General features: G+C 34.0%; 1 protein-coding gene across 1 annotated transcript; it reads left to right on the top strand.

Moving 5' to 3' along the window:
• Positions 1-348: 348 nt before the first annotated feature.
• On the top strand, positions 349-11839 carry LOC107138987 (transmembrane protease serine 11B-like protein). The gene is made up of 9 exons (XM_015481781.1): positions 349-532; positions 4778-4896; positions 4994-5061; positions 7185-7345; positions 8025-8063; positions 8572-8746; positions 9990-10249; positions 10717-10859; positions 11678-11839. Exons 1-9 carry the CDS (start codon positions 349-351, stop codon positions 11837-11839), a joined length of 1311 nt encoding a protein of 436 aa, XP_015337267.1.
• Positions 11840-16710: the final 4871 nt, after the last annotated feature.

Raw genomic sequence — 16710 nt, 5'->3', positions numbered from 1 at the left:
TGGATACTGCACTTTGTATTTGTGTTAATAAGGACAGAATAAATACTGGACTTTATGCTGGACTTAGGCATAAAGAACTCCTAAGACATTTCTTTTGCCCCCTGCCCTGGAAAGATCTTAACTTATTGACACTAACTCTGCTCCTATCCATCAGTCACTGGATGCAAGTATGTCCTAGGTACAGATATCTTGGAAAAACAACTTTATAGCACAGATTCAGAAAAATGCATAAAATTTCATAGCACAAGTTCAGTAATAAGCTTTAAGGAAAGCATTGTTTTTATTTTTCTCTTCCTTCCTATGTCTTTGATAGTACTGTACTTAATTGTGGAGTTTTAGGGAGGAAATATGAAGTATAGATTTGAAGATTGCGATTTTTCTGATTTATTTTTCATATTCATATTCTTTATTTACAGACCAGTCACAGCTTCCCGAACATCTTTGCCACTATGGATGATTGTCCTCCTTGTGTTTGGAGTGTTGGCTATCCTTGGAATAACTATTGGTCTCCTGGTTCATTTTCTGGCTGTAGGTTGGTATATATTTATATTTATTTGATTGTGTTATAACGCTCTTTCATTTATACTGAAGGTAAAGAAACAATTGCAAACCATGTATTATCTCACTTTAAAATGATATCAGTGACCCCAGACCCTATAAATAAGCATTATTAATATTTGCCATTACATTACTCACATGATTTTAATATACATAGTTAAAAGAATAGATATTCTTTCAGAGACATAAGCACATAAGTAGATAGTTGACAGGCAGAAAAAATAATTCTACCAATGTTATAATTAATATATTACATATATTCTATGTAAAGGAGAAATCAATGAATATTGAATTTTGATTATTTATTTATAATAAAGATGTTAATATAAAAATCCTTCTACATAGATTTTTTTTTTAAAAAAAATTTGAAGAGTAGGAGGAAAATTGAAGTCATTTTAAAAAAACATGTGTTTTTAACTTAGGATATTATATCATTTATGCCCTACCATAAAATAAAAGAAAATATAGGCCCAACTCTCAAACATGTCCACACAGAAGCAGACTTCCTAAATAAGACTCCTAATGTGCAAGAAATAAAATTTAAAAATCAATAAGTGGCCTAGCATTAAATTAAAAAGCACAGCAATGGAAAAAAATTAGAAGTATAAAAACAGAGCCTACAGAATGTGAGAATATTTTTATCACCTGCTCCTCAGTCCATTAATATCTAGGATATACAAAGAACTCAAAACTTAATACCAAAAAAACAAATAACCCAATTAATCAATGGGAAAAGAACTAAACAGAGACTTCTCAAAAGAAGAAACACAAAGGATCGACAAATATATGAAAAAATGTTCAACGTCTCCAGAAGTTAGGGAAATTCAAATCAAAACTACATTGAGATTTTATTTCATTCCACTCAGAATGGCAATTATCAAGAGTACACATAATAAATTTTGACAAGGACATGGGGAAAAAGACACTCATACATTGTTGGTGGGACTGCAAATTAGTACAGCCACTCTGGAGAGCAGTATGGAGATTGCTTAAAAAACTAGGAATGGAGCCACTATATGATCCAGCTATCCTACTTCTTGGTATATATCCAAAAGGTTTAAAATCAGCATACTACAGTGATACAGTCACATCAATTGTTATAGCACCATAATTCACAATAGCCAAGCTACAGAATCAACCTAGGTGCTCTTGAACAGATAAATAGATAAAGAAAATGTGTGTGTGTGTGTGTGTGCGCATGTGTGTGTGTACACACACAATGGAATATCACTCAGCCATAAAGAAGAATGAAATTATGGCATTTGTCAGTAAATTGATGGAACTGGAGACTATCATGCTGAGTGAAATAAAACAGTTTCCCTAAAATCAAAGGACAAATGTTTTCTGTGATATACAGAAGCTATTCCAAAATAAGGGGTTAGGAATGAAAAAAAAAAAAAAGCAAAGAGAAAGGGGGAAAAAAGGAAACAGGGAGGGGGAATTTCATTAAAATCTCAGAAATTTCAGTAGAATAGATGAAAGGTATTGAGGAGAAGGAAGAAGGGATAGGAAAAAGGAAGAACAGTAGAATGAATCTGACCTAAGTTTCATATGTGCATGCATATCAAATACCCAGAGCTTTTAGTGATAAATTCAGCCCTTCTTTCTGTATCTTATTTCCCATTTATCAGAGGCAACCACTTTCAACTTATTAATATGATTCTTGATATTGCTATATTCCTATTTTTCAGTTATTTGAATTATCCATTCACTTTCTTTTTAATAATGATTAACTAACTTTCTGTAATGTGGGCCAGATGCTTTTGAAGGAATGTTCTTGTATGTAGGCCTGGAGATGGGTTGCAGACTGGGAAAGTTTGAGGCTTATATTTTGATATTTTTTTGTCTCAAACATTGTCTTATCTCATCGGTTACTTTCTTTAAACACAAGACAAAATTTATCTTCAATATTTAACACTTAGGAGTCTGGAGTGACCCTGAAGAAAGCACTCTAATTTGCATACTCTCTTAAGTATGATACAGTGATTCATGACTTCCCTACCTAGAAGGGAATACCCCAGTTTATCATCAACAGATTGCCTCAGTGGGAAGATTAGACCATATATATTAAAAAGAGAATTGTAGTATGCTTTCACTTGTATTTTCTCTTCTGCCATTCTGCAGTGGGAAAATAGAAATATTCCTTTTGTGTTTTCAGAACTTGGAGTATTATGATTCTAATCATTGAGAACTTTTAGAAAAATCTATATCTAGCTTAATTTATGAAAGGCATCTCTGATTTATATAACTTCTCACTTTAGTGTATACTTCATAGTTTAGGACTGTTTGCATCAGAGGTTTTGGGAAGTAGGCCTGGAGTTGTGGCTGTTTTCTTTAGTTTCCTTAGAATTCAGCTAACATTTTTGTCTTTTCTTATTTTTCTGGGCTTAGACATAGGATGCAGAGTGAAAGCACTTCTAAGTTAACATAACTTTCCCAGTCTGCAACCCATCTCCAGGCCTACATACCAGAATATTCCTTCAAAAGCATCTGGCCCACATTACTTCAAAAGCATCTGGCCCACATCACTCTGTCCACTTTAAGTAGAAGTCTTCTCATAATACACATTTAAATCCTTATGTTTTACCCAGAGTACTCCTCGTTTAAAAAAAAAATTGTATATATGTTTGGTTTTCTTTCTAGAAATGATTTGTAAATAATCAAGTCATGAAAAATGATTTCTTATTCTGTTCCCTTATTCATCTTTCTCAATTCATATTGGCATTTGAACTTCTTGTGGAGTTGAGAATGTTATTCATATGGTGTGAGTCTGCCTTACTGACTTGCCATCCCAGTGGATTATTTTCATGGCATCAGGTACCAACTGAGCTCAACGACTATATCCACAGTGACCTCAGCATAGTTAGTAAGGTCTCAATGTCCCGCTATGACTGGTGCATACAGTTAAATTAAGAACAGGATACTCACGAGTTGATTTCCTTGCTTTAGTTTATGGTTTTTAATCTCATATATTTTAGATAGTAAATATTCTGTTTATCAATCAATTGTCTCTCTGAAAAGTGCTTCATTCTATTGTAATAAAACAAATTCACATCTTGACAATTTGTTAATTTACATTAAGAAATATTCATGGCTTCTGAATATTGTAATAAAAATAAATAGGAATCCAAATGAAGAAATGAAGGATGCATTGTGAACACTGAATTATGAAACAGAAGTCAAATGGTTTTAAGATCTTTTTTTGCTGCTTATGCTATAACCTGATAAACTGCAATTGTAAAGTATGGTATATAGTGAATAAACATATGACAATGTACAGGCAAGTTAACTGCAATTAGCAACATTCATTTATAAATCATTTATAATAAAAACATTTTCAGATTTTTGTTTAGGACTTGCTAACTTCTTTCTCCATTATATTTAGCACTATAAAATATTTTAACATTTTTAATAACACCATGTTTTATTTTAATTATGATTCCTGTCTTCTCTTGATTCATATAGAACTTGTAGTTGAAAAACCAACTTCATCATTTGAATATATTCTTATTGATTACTCATGTAATGGCTTCATCAATATTGAGCATGTCTCTTCCACAAGATAATCTTCTTCAAGGGCAGTGATCATATTGTAAAATAAAATTTATTTAGTTATTATTATTATATGCTACCAACTCTTACCCCATGTCTAACATGCTGTAAGCACTTCATATCTATCACCTTACTAAAGATAAGATGTGACATATATCAAGTATCCATGAAAATTTCAAAAAGAAACACAATGCATTAGCTGTGGGCTTTCAAGTTAGGCAGATTGAGCTTTGATCCTTGGCTACTTTTAGTATATTTGGCAAGTTACTCTGAGACGATTCTGAAACATTTGTATACTTCATTAGGTCTTTACAAAATATCTTCATTTGGTGGATATTAAATGGTAGCTACTTTTATTCATAATCTAGCAATTGATAACAAAAATCTCATTATACTATATAGTCCTTTCTGGCTCAACCAAGATGATGTAATTTTTCTTTCTGACCTTTTTCTGATATGTGGGTGCATGTGTGTGTTCTATTATTGTTTCTAAAAACACTTTTCACAATGCCTAAGGTATCTAATCAACTGTATCAGAAAAATTCACATGGGTTTATCAATATCCAACAAACATAATACATACTAGTTGGTATTAATATGTAATCTACATCTGAGTTTGAAGTCCATTTAATTTGAATAATTCTTGGATTATTTCTTTGTCTCACAGAAAATAGGACATACTACTATCAAGGTAGCTTCAAAGTGCTGAATATCCCATATAATAAAAATTATGAAAAGGAGACATCACCAGAAAATAACTACATTAGTAAAATTCTTGAAACTAAAGTAAGTTAGTATTTTTCTACTTTTGTTTCATTGTTAATTCATTGAAATATAAATTTATTATTGGATTTTGATGCTTGACTATGTTCTCTCCTCACAGATGGTTGATGCATTTCAAAGTTCTAACATTTACAGACAATATATCAATTCTCAAGTCATCACACTAGTGTAAGTAAAGAATACTAATCAGAATCATTGTGCATATCATTATACTTCAAGTTCTTCTGTGAAAATTTCTATTGATATGTTACAGTCATTAACCAGTAAGTTACCAATATCAACATTATCATAAATATCAGACAAATTTGTTCAGTACAAAACTGAAGTAAGTTTTGGGGCTTTATTGTTGAATTCATTAAATCTACCAGGAACGCATTAACCTTAAAATTGTGGATTACTCATCATTCTTATTTTCTAAGTATTTATATCCAAAAAACATAGATCGTTTTTTAGACCAATGTTTGACACACTAACATTTTATTTATCATAATCATAAACATGAACTCTGTTTTCTCCAGTCTTTCTACTTGCAAGTCAGTTTAACATTTTGTGGAATGACCCCAGTATTCTTATTAGATATGGGGTAGAAGACAGGCTTTGTTATCAAAGAGAACCCTCTGGTCACCATATCAAGAAACAAAATAACTATACTGTGTTCTCTGCATATGGATTTGGAATAGCAAAAATAGTAGAAAGAACCTTAAAATGCAGTTAGACAACTTGAGCCCCGTCTTTGCCATTTAGTAGCCCTAGAGTTTTGTATCAGTCATTGTACCACTTTAAATCTATTCCTTTCTCTTATGAAATGTTAGTGACAACACCTGCCCTGCCTTGCTCATAGAACTTACTCAGAATTAAAAAGATTATGTATATGGAAATACTTTCAAATAAATATATTTTCAGTGAAAGTGATTATTACTTTTACTTTCATTAGTGTTACTAATGTTCTCCCTTCTTTCCCTGGTCCTGGGCTCATGTGATTTCTGGAATTGCAGAACGAGTTAAGGTTCCAAATAGCAATTTTAGTACTGGACAGAAATGGAAAACTAAAGTTGAAGGTCTCAGGTGATTGCAACCACCAGAAGGCTTCTCTGCTTTGTTTTCCAGTGCACATAACTTCAGGTATCTGTAGGGTCAAGACCAAGTGACGGCAAGGCCACAGAACAGTTTTTCACTTTGGCACATAATGCTGCAAAAATCACTTACTATTTTGCTTGGTAGCAATGTGAGTGGAGTGCTCAGTAGGAATTGTTATTGATTTATATGCCAAAATGTTGAGTATCCCTTAGGGAGACTCAAAACATAACGATAACACTCCAGACACTAGCCTCAGGGCTTCTTGGTAATTTTGTTGGCCAGCCTCTTGGGCTGCCCACCAAATTTCCCCATCAATCTTCAGATTAATATTTGAATGCAATTTTGTTCAACATCTTCTCATCACTGCTACCCCCTTGCATTGCACTAAAAGCCCGTCTCCCTCTGAGCCCAATCCCTCAAACACCATAGTCACTGGATGACTAGACATATGATGGAGTGCATAGAGTAAGGAGCCCTGTTTATGGAATCAGCTTGTACTGACTCTAAACCCCCATTTAGTAGTTGCATATTGAGTATATTTACATAACCTGTCAGTGCCTCAATTTTTCCAAATGTATAAAACATGATAAATGATACATACTTATGTTTCAGTATTATCATAGATACAACAAAATGTGTACTAATATATGTGATAACAAAAAACATCAGATGCACAATAACTGTTAATTAATATTATTATCAGTCAGTTATTCTGTAGTATGATTCCTCCTTATCTCTGATGATGAAATTTTCTATTTGATGATGAAGTAGCAATAACAATATTTGAAGTCCAGTGTATATATCACCTCTTTCATGAAAATTTATCTGACACTTAAGTAAAAAATGACTCATTATTCCTCTGAATGTCTCCAGTTAGGATAAATATCTTCCTGTGTCTCCCTCATTTGTTATAGTCATTGTATGCATGTTTGGAAATTCCTAGAGAATAGAATTGTGTCATTGCCATAATTTGTGTCTCAGCTTTCCCTACTTTTTCTGATTTGTAGAATTGACTCTAAACTGAATAATATAGCTGCATGAATAATGTTACCACTAAATGTAGACAAGTGAATAAGCCTGTGCTTGACCTAAAGTGAAAGTAGTGCACAGAGCCATAAAAGAGCAGAAGAAGCCAAGATTTAAAAAAAAAAATCAGACAGTGAGGAAGGAAATGCTACTTTTAGCAACATATGAAACTTTTATGTTGTTTCCAGTCCCGATAACAACAGTCTGACAGCACATATATGGCTGGTATTCAAGAATTCCAGATCATCGAAAGAAACTGCAAGACAAAGAATTGAAAGCATCTTACGTCAGATGCTGACAAGCCACTCTGGATCCTTGCCTACAGATCCTGATTCTCTGAAGCTCATGGGTAAGCTTATATATTATACCTGAGCAATGTTATTTTCATTATTTTGTTCCTAACACATATCATACATACCAGACACAAAGCTGATCTTAAATACATTTTTAAATGAATTTCATTTTAAATCAGACTTTTTCATTCATTTAATTCATTTCAATGTGTTATTATTAAGGACACATTATAGGTGGTTTGAAGGAAGGGGAACTCTTTCTCATTCTAAAGCTGATATTACTACTTTAAACAATCTTTATAAGTAATGGTGTGCTTTGGTTTTCTTTTTGTGGTATCCTAAATTTTCAGAAACAACACTGGATCTGCCATTATAAGACAGGTCACTTTTTAAAGTATTTTTGTATATAGACCCAAATTAGATTCACTTTTGAAGACTTCCTCTCCTTCTATGATAGAAAACTCACAATTTTCCACTTTAGATGATGTAGATATAACTTCAATTAAATAAAAAAAGAAGTCTCCTGTATGGAACTATGAAGGGGATATTTTCACCTAATACATTCACATATAGAAAGAGAAAAATTCCAATAAACCAATGTTCTCTCCTTTCTATTGACTCTTCATCTTGAGAATTCAAATTATTTCTGGACCTTTTGTCTGCTAGAGCTACCATCTTTTTCCATCGCCACAGGCTCAATTCTTAAATAATCATGGATTTTTTGTTCAATTACAGAAATCAGTAAGGTCGAAGCTGAAAAGATGATCAACAACCGTAAGTTCAATACTTTTAAAATTAAATAAGAGATAATATGAAATATAAGTCAAGATTTGTTTCTCTTTACTAGACAGAATTCTGAGTGCTTCATATAGAATAATTCATGCAATCTTCATAGCAGTGCTAGAGATAAGCATGCTTATGATATCATTTTAGAGGTGAGGAAATTCAAATACAAAGAAGTGAAATAATTAGCCAGATTTATCCAGCTTGTGAGTTGTGGGACCAGAATTCAAACTAAGGGAGTCTGGTTACAAAGTCCATGGGCTTAACTGTGACTTTTCCTCCCACATCTTACACATTGTCCAAGCGCTGAAGTATCTTGGAACTGTTATGATGGCTGGACAGGTGATCCAGGGACAGCTAATGATTCCTGTACTGATTATATTTTATTCCTATCAGTGAAAGACATTGTCAGATATAATCATATCAGGACAACTCTATGCTTTGTAACCAAACATTATCTTTTTATTCTCAACGGAACAAAACTGACCCTCTCTGATAGGCTGTGGAAGACGACCAAGGATGTCAGCTACGTATGATAGAATCAAAGGAGGTTCCACTGCTCAAAAAGGAGAATGGCCATGGCAAGCAAGTGTGAAATTCAATGGTCGACACTACTGTGGGGCATCCTTGATCAGTGAGAGACATTTGGTAACTGCAGCTCACTGCTTTCAACGGTAAGTTCATCATGTTGCTCATCTGTGGAGATGAGCAGCCCCACACAAGTCCCAGTTTGTAGCTGTTATACCTGCTGAATTCTTAGTTGCATTCCTTTTCATCTTTAAAAGTTTCATATGGCATTTGCTGATACCTGGATGAAGCTGGAGAACATCATGCTAAGTGAAATAAGCCAAACTCATAAATTGACCAAATCATGCTGTGTACACAGACAAATATACCACAGTGAATTTCATATTCATGTATATCGATAAAGCACAAATTTTAAAAAACAAAACCTATAAATAAATAGAAGGAAGAACAGTAGAACAAAGGAAGAGGAACAGCTCAGGGAGAACAAGAGGGAAAGGAGAAGTACTGGGCATTGAAGTAGAGCAAATTATATTCCATAGATATATACTATGTGTAACTATAGTGCACTAATAAAAACATTAAAAATATTACTGAAGACATGAAAAAAGGTCCTGGTTGAAGGAAAAATCGCAACCTGTATACTCAGAAAAATGAGAAATTATATCCCATCTGATTCAAATGTATGATATGTCAAGGTCATTGTCCTGGCATGTGTAAATAATTAAAACAAATTAAAAGCTAATAATAACATGTTAAATAAAAAAAATGAGAAGGGTCATGATTTTCGGTATTATTTTCTTGTGAGTATTGTCTTCATCACTTTACACTTCAGATCTTAAACAATTTGTGGTTGCTAAAATGCAGCATCCTATTTCACACCTCTCTGACTCCATAAATCAATCTCCCCCCTCTTTTTTCCATAAATATTCCACTTTCATGGTCTTTTAGGCAAATATGGCTTGGTCCTATTCAAAATACTACTTTCCCTAAGAAATCTTCCTTTAAGCACACAAATTCAACCCCTTCTGTTTAGTGGTTCCATTAATTACACACTCAAGAATTTAAACAATTATTGTAATTGTCTGTGTTTGTGCCCATCTATTACTTTATTTAAGCATATGTTTGAAAAGCATATTTTGAAAGCATATGTTATTTTTTTCATTTCTTTATCCTTATGTAATATATGGTGTAGGGACTCAAATGTTTTTTAAATGTTTAAAAAATGAATTAAAAAGTCAAGTTGTAATGGACTATTGGGAAAAGAAACACGAATGTCATAAAGAAGTGTATAGTAGATGCAGAATTTCTACTATTCACTATAGAATGCAGAATTTCTATTTATTTACAAATAAATGCAAAATTGATTTATCTTTGTTTTTGTTTCTTTAGGTCAGAAAATCCAAAAAACTATACTGTTAGCTTTGGAACTGTAGTAAGTCCCCCCTATATGCAACATTATGTTCAACAAATTATTATTCACGAAAACTACGTCAAGGGTGAGCATCATGATGATGTTGCAGTTATACTGCTCACTGAAAAAGTTGTTTTTACAAACGACGTACATCGAGTTTGTCTTCCTGAAGCCACAGAGATTGTGCCACCAGGTGAAGGAGTTGTTGTTACAGGATGGGGAGCACTTACATTTGATGGTGAGTCCAGTGAAAACATACTATGCAAGGTAAAAATGCAACAAGAAATATGAGCAATCTAGGTAGAGTCCAAGACATCGTTTACCTCCAGATGCCCAGTGCACTCAGGAGATCATCAGGAAATGTTGCTTATGGGGTGATGACTGCAAATTGCCTTGGTTTGGAGCATTCCAGGAAAACCTGTTGGGGTGTAGAACCTCCCTTACCTGGAGAAACTAATTGAGAAGATTCTGGTCCAAAGATACAAGAAGAAAGATGAAGACTTCAAAAGGCACATTTGAAAGATGTTTTAATTTTTATTTGAAGATTTTTTTTGTTTTTATCAGTTTGACTGATGGAACTGAGTGGGCTTTTTTTTTTTTATCCTAAGAGGCAACAAACATAGGTCTTACTGACAGAGGACCAAGGAAGGTTTCCATCCTGCTTTGTTTCACAACCACTCTTTTGCTGATGTTTACTTTCTGTAGGTGAATTCCCAGAGTTACTTCAGAAAGCACCAGTGAAAATTATTGATACAAACACTTGTAATGCTCCAGAAGTGTATAATGGAGTGATAAAGGATACAATGTTATGTGCCGGGTACTTGGAAGGAAATATTGACGCCTGCCAGGTAACTGTGGACACCATTCATATTGAACACATAGTATATAAATAACTGCTATTTTTTTTAATGAAAATCATCAAGATGGAGATAATTGCATGCTTCAGTTGATTGGTACTTTGACAGTCCTGTCAGTATCCCTCTCCGCTTTGCACAATAGTAATTCTTCTCTACATACAAGATGTATTTCAACACTTATGTTGAACTTATTCTGAATTGGCTACTCTCCTAAGTCCTTTACAAATATCCATTCATTTAGTTTTCATCATAATCTTATAATGTAGTTATTCTCATTTCATAGATGGGAAAACTGAGACAGAGGAACATTAAGTACTTTGTACATGGTCACGTCACACTCCTAGTGAGTGGCAAAACTGGCATGTTATTCCAGGCTATCCAACATAACAGTCCATCTCTCAAGCACATCTCAATAAAAGAGCAGTCTCAGAAATGTTTTACTTTAAGCCCATTCCCAAATTCTTCCTACATTCTCATCTCTCTCATGAGTAGTGTTCTGAATAATTTTCTCAGATATGAAACCCCAAATCTCAAGTACATTAATACTACATGTCACCCGAAAGCTCTCTCATAGAATTAGAGTTTGGAACTTTTCAGATAACACGTTCAGGTTCAGGTAAATACCAGAGAATACATTCCAGTGGGTCACAGTGGGGATAAAGATGGTACAGGGATTTGCAACACATACCCTCCTCAGGTCTCCATGAAACAACAACCAGTTGCAGACTGAATCTGGGTTTAACATTTCCTGTAACTGAAGTATCTGAAAGAAAATTGTCAAAATGATAAATGTCCTTTGTTTTATTTAGGGTGACTCTGGAGGACCACTGGTTCATCCCAATTCTCGAGATATTTGGTACCTTGTTGGAATAGTGAGCTGGGGAGTTGAATGTGGAAAAATCAATAAACCAGGGGTCTACATGCGAGTAACTTCCTACCGCGACTGGATTGCCTCCAAGACTGGTGTTTAAGAGAAAATCATCTTGTACCATCTAGTTCAGGACATTTTTGACTGTTAGGCCTAAGCCAAATTTAACATGCTTTTAAAACTATTGTGCACCATGCTTGAAAGTATAATGACCCTAAGGGAATGTTTATGAAATTATATTTTAAGCAAAAATAACAAGACAAAATAAGAAATCTCATTGTTTTGGTCCCTATTGCCTAGGCCAATAAAGTACTCTCACCAAAAAGAACTACTATAATAATATTTGTTTTTTATTTAATTAACCCACATCATAGTTATCTCACCACAGCATAAATTTCTTGGTTTTTGTTATTCAGATTTTGTAGGATTATGAAAGTGTGTCTTTGTCCATAGCAAATTAGCAGGCAGCGTGATGAGAGATGGATTGGAACATGCTATGTCTACTTTGATGTCACAGCTTTGGTAGATGAAATGTTGCTGTGACCTAAACCTTGTCTGAATGTAGGTACTGAGTTAAAGTCTCATATTTTTTGTGGATCTTTATCAGTCCTTGTAATGTGAAATAATATCACCATCATCAAAAGTAAGCTAAACCATGCAGTTAAACTTATAATAGACATAATAATTTTTCAGTGTTGCTATAGGTTTTTATAGAAATTCATTACTGTAATATATTTGAAAAAATAACTATATACCATTAAATGTGTACTGTATTTTAAATAAATTTAAAGGAATACCATTGGTTTTTAATGACTGTTTTCTTCATCTTTTTGGATTTTTTTATTAAGAGTTCTCAGGTGGCTCCTTCTCTTCCTCCTTTTCTTCTTCTTCCCCCTTTTCTTCTTCTCTCTTTTCTTCTTCCGTTCTTCATACGGGATGAAGTGGAGGATGGGGGTGTTCCTCACATGCTTCAAGATGAGTCTGGCCTAGCTCAGCTTGGCCACCTCCAGTCTGCAGAGTTCTGTGAGATGGCTGCTCAAGTTCAGGATGAATTTCCCTTTCCAGTCTAGGAAGTAGTTCTCTAGGAAGCCATAAAGGTGGTGATCAGTAGGCTCAGAGTCCAGGATGTGCAGATGCAACAGGGTCTGATTTCCGGGTTATGACTAGGGCCAAATGACTTCCCCATATCATTCAAACTGCTGTCCCATTCATCTGCAAATGGCTACCAGTCCACCTGGCAGAGGGCTAAGACACTGTGTGGTTTTTCATCTTTCACAGATGCTGGCTGCCCTGGCACTTCTCCATCAATTTGGAGAAGCATCCCACACCTTCAGTGTCAAGTTTTCATGGTGGGAATAGAGGCCAAGAGAGGAAGACAAGGGAGACCTGCAGGTGTAGGTTGGCCAGGTTGCTGAAAGCAGCCTCTGCCTTCATGCAACAATTGTAGTTGACCTGTGAGCTCATGGTTAGTCAGCAGCAAAGGAACCAACCACAAAAAGATGGTGTGTGTTAGTAGGTCTTGAAAGAGGAATGTTGATAAGACCAAGAAGATGATTCTAGAAGCAGAGTAGGGCATGGGGAAGAAGATGGGGGCTCAGAGACTGAAGGGAGAAGGAAAGTTAGTCCAAGAGATACATCTACATACTGTGTTTGTAGGTAGGTGTTCTGTAGGGTAGAAATATGAATTATTGACCATGGTTTTAGTCCCACAGTCTCTGGAATAGAACATAAGTTCTGTTTTATGAACCATATAGCCTTCACAAGTTAAGTGACTTTAGTCTGTAATATTCACTATGGAAGAGTAATTTTTTTATCCATATTGATTGTAAACTTGATTTTAAGATTTCATGAATCCTTATAGAGTATTCAAATTTTATTTAAGTTTCAATAGGTTAGAATATAAAAATATAAAATAAAATCTTTTATTAAATTTTCTGCAAAAAATATTTTACTGAGTTGCACACTGTCTACCAATTACAAATTTTGCTTTATCAAAAATGTGGAATAACTGTATATCATATATAATATTATGAAGTTATCCTGAAGTTTGGTAAATTCACTTTTAAATGTGATGTTTAGTTATTTTATATCAGATAGAGATAAGTCATGGTAACTGAAAGTCACGTGATGAAGGAAATGGAGAATACTGAGAAGTTCTTAAACAACATGGTTTTCTATTGTTTTAATTTATCATGATGCAAATGTTAAATAAATGAAAAAAATGCTATTTTTAAAATTCAGGTTACACTGGAGTTAAAAATTGAGACCTAGTAAGGAGCTAGTCAAGAAACATATGAATAAAAAAAAATAGTTCTTTTTTAGAGGGTGTTAAATCACCAACAACTACAACAAATCTGAATCCATATATATTTTCATCTTGGAGATCTCTATTTTGCGTTTAAAAATCAATTTACTACAAATAAATATTTGTGTATTCCTTTTTTTTTACGCAAAACAAAGAGCTTTATGAAACCAGTAGATAAACTTTTTCAAATTTAAGTATAACACTCCATATTCTATATTTTACTTAAAGTTTGTTAATGACAGACATTGTGATGAAAATTAGCAATGCAGAGACACCAGTTTTGTATATAAAATTTTCATTAGTTAGTTATTTATTAAAATCAATTTCCCACAATTAGTATTATGTTTATTCAAACATTATTCAAAACAAATAGATAATTCTGTACATGTTTTAAATGAGACAATATATCATCAATAAAAAAGATATAACTCACAGTGCACTCTATTTAGTTAAATAAACTGGTAAATAATGTCAAAAAATACAATCATTACTAATTTGATTGCTTTATTCATAAAATGAAACAATATGAATAAAATGTTTAATAAGTCTGGATATTGTCATTATATTGAATAGTGGAATTTGCACAGTTTTGATTAGAAACATTTATCTTTTTTTGTATGTGTGTGTATGTGTGCTGGGGATCAAATCCAGGGCCTTATGCATGCAAGGCAAGAACTCTATCAACTGAGCTATATGCCCAGAAACATTTTTCTTAAATATTTCATATAAATAAAGTAAATGTGCATTAAAAAATGCATGCAACCCATACAAGGAGGCTTCAGAGCACTACAAAGATTTATGGTAATATACCTATTAGTTTCACATATTAATAGTTCTATTTTAAGGTTCTAAGATAAAGTAAAGGAAAATAATGATTAACTTAAAAGGGCATTTTTAGTATTCATTCAGTTTGTATCCGAAAAAATAAAACCTTAGAGAGGTCAGAGTCTGAAAAGTTTGAACATTTGATGTCTAGTAGATAATTCAAATTTTTCTAAGTCTTAGAAAAGATGCTTCTCCTACAGCACTGGGAGCTGTGGAGTGACCATGCATTGTAATTGGCTTGGTGATTTTTCTTTTTTGTAGCTGAAGTAACCATTTTTATTTGATTCTCAGCCCTCTTTTGACCTTATATTCACTAGGACTTTGACAATGTCCCCAAGGATTGAGGGCAGGTTCTAAAACTCTGATTTTCTATTAAAACGAGCACTAGATCCAATTCCTTTTCTGCTGGACCCATTTTGGACTTTTTCTCTTCAGTTTTTTTTTATTCATTAATTCTCAACCACAAGACATCCCAAATCTCTCTTTATCTCTGCTAATATGTTTGCTGTATTTATTGGTTTACTATTTTATGATCCAATGACACCTTTTAGAACTTTGCTTAGAATAATATAAGGATGTTTTTATTTACTCCTTTTCTCAAAGAATGTGGATTCTGTCAAAAACTAAAACAAAAAGCAACAACTACAACAAATCTGAATCCATAGCCCAAGTTCCTTTTAGGAAAGTCTACTCCTTTTCCAGTAAAGGAGACTTGAAACTTCAGCATCCTTTGAAATAATGTTTGTGAAGGCTGAAGAAGGATCGCTTTATTTTTATTCATATTCTGGTGGATACTTATTCTATTTTTCTCCTTGCTTTCTGCCGCGACCCCTCGCCGGCAAGGGAAAACACGACACAGGATTCTTCTTTCAGCAGTTTATTCAGGCCTTGATTCATGTATCATCTTCTAGTGACCCCTCGCCGAGCGCCCAAGCACAGCCTAATAAAGCCTCCAGCATACCAATCTTAAGCTGCCACGTGGACCTTTCTCATAGGGTGGTAAGGGATTGCGTGCCAATTCTCCATATTAGGAGTTGTTTATCACAGGCCACAGTGGAAGCCGGCGCCATCTTCTAATGGCGGCCACGGTCTAATTAGAACGGCTCACCACAGCTTTCCTTTTCAACACTTTTGTATTGGTAGTGCCTGTTTTATGAAGCTATGAAATTTCTATTACAAATGAGCCTGCTCAGATTGTTAACATCAGTTTTAAAAAGATAATTGACTTTTTAATGGCATAAGTAGCCTCTTAGTATTTTACTACAACTAAAAAATCTATATGCTTTTCTACTCTATTGATGAAACAGGTTGGGAGTATCTTTCTGTCACTCTTTATAGTTCCTGGGATGGGTGTCAGCCTGAAAGCAGAGAAGTGGTGCTTCGGTGTAGTATAGGGCAGCAGTTCAGCAAGACTTCTGTGGGGGACCTTCTCCTGCACCTGAGAACCTGGAATACTAAAAGTCTCATCACTTTTTTGGAGGTAGCCTTTCCCCTCAAACTTGGTAAAAGTGTATCAGACACAAATAAGCTTACCAAAATTCTATTTTAATAATCTTGAAGTTTATCATTAACTATCAATTGTTCTCCTAATAAAGAGTTTGCTATACATTTTCCAAAACATGTCTGTCGAATATCTAATCTAAATCACCATAGCTTGTCAGTCATTCTTTTCAAGTACATTACTAGGTTTTCCATGACAACAGTGGTACTTTACTTTCAGCTTGCAAATCATATAGTCACTCAAGTACTTTGCATGGGACTGTGTTTTTAATTCAAACATGCAGCACCATGCTCTCATTTTGTTGTTCCCAATATTACAAAGACATGTATTCAGGGTCAAAATT

The sequence above is a fragment of the Marmota marmota genome, unplaced genomic scaffold (assembly GCF_001458135.2).
Source record: "Marmota marmota marmota unplaced genomic scaffold, marMar, whole genome shotgun sequence".
NCBI classification, from domain to species: Eukaryota; Metazoa; Chordata; class Mammalia; order Rodentia; family Sciuridae; genus Marmota; species Marmota marmota.
The sequence above is the reverse complement of the archived record's forward strand: the minus strand, read 5'-3'. Positions and strand labels throughout refer to the sequence as shown.

Coding starts and splice junctions, on each gene's coding strand:
- LOC107138987 (XM_015481781.1), top strand. CDS start 349: ATGAAGTATAGATTTGAAGATTGCGATTTTTCTGATTTATTTTTCATA. Junction 533..4,777: donor GGTTCATTTTCTGGCTGTAG/GTTGGTATATAT, acceptor TTTGTCTCACAG/AAAATAGGACATACTACTAT. Junction 8,747..9,989: donor GCAGCTCACTGCTTTCAACG/GTAAGTTCATCA, acceptor TTGTTTCTTTAG/GTCAGAAAATCCAAAAAACT.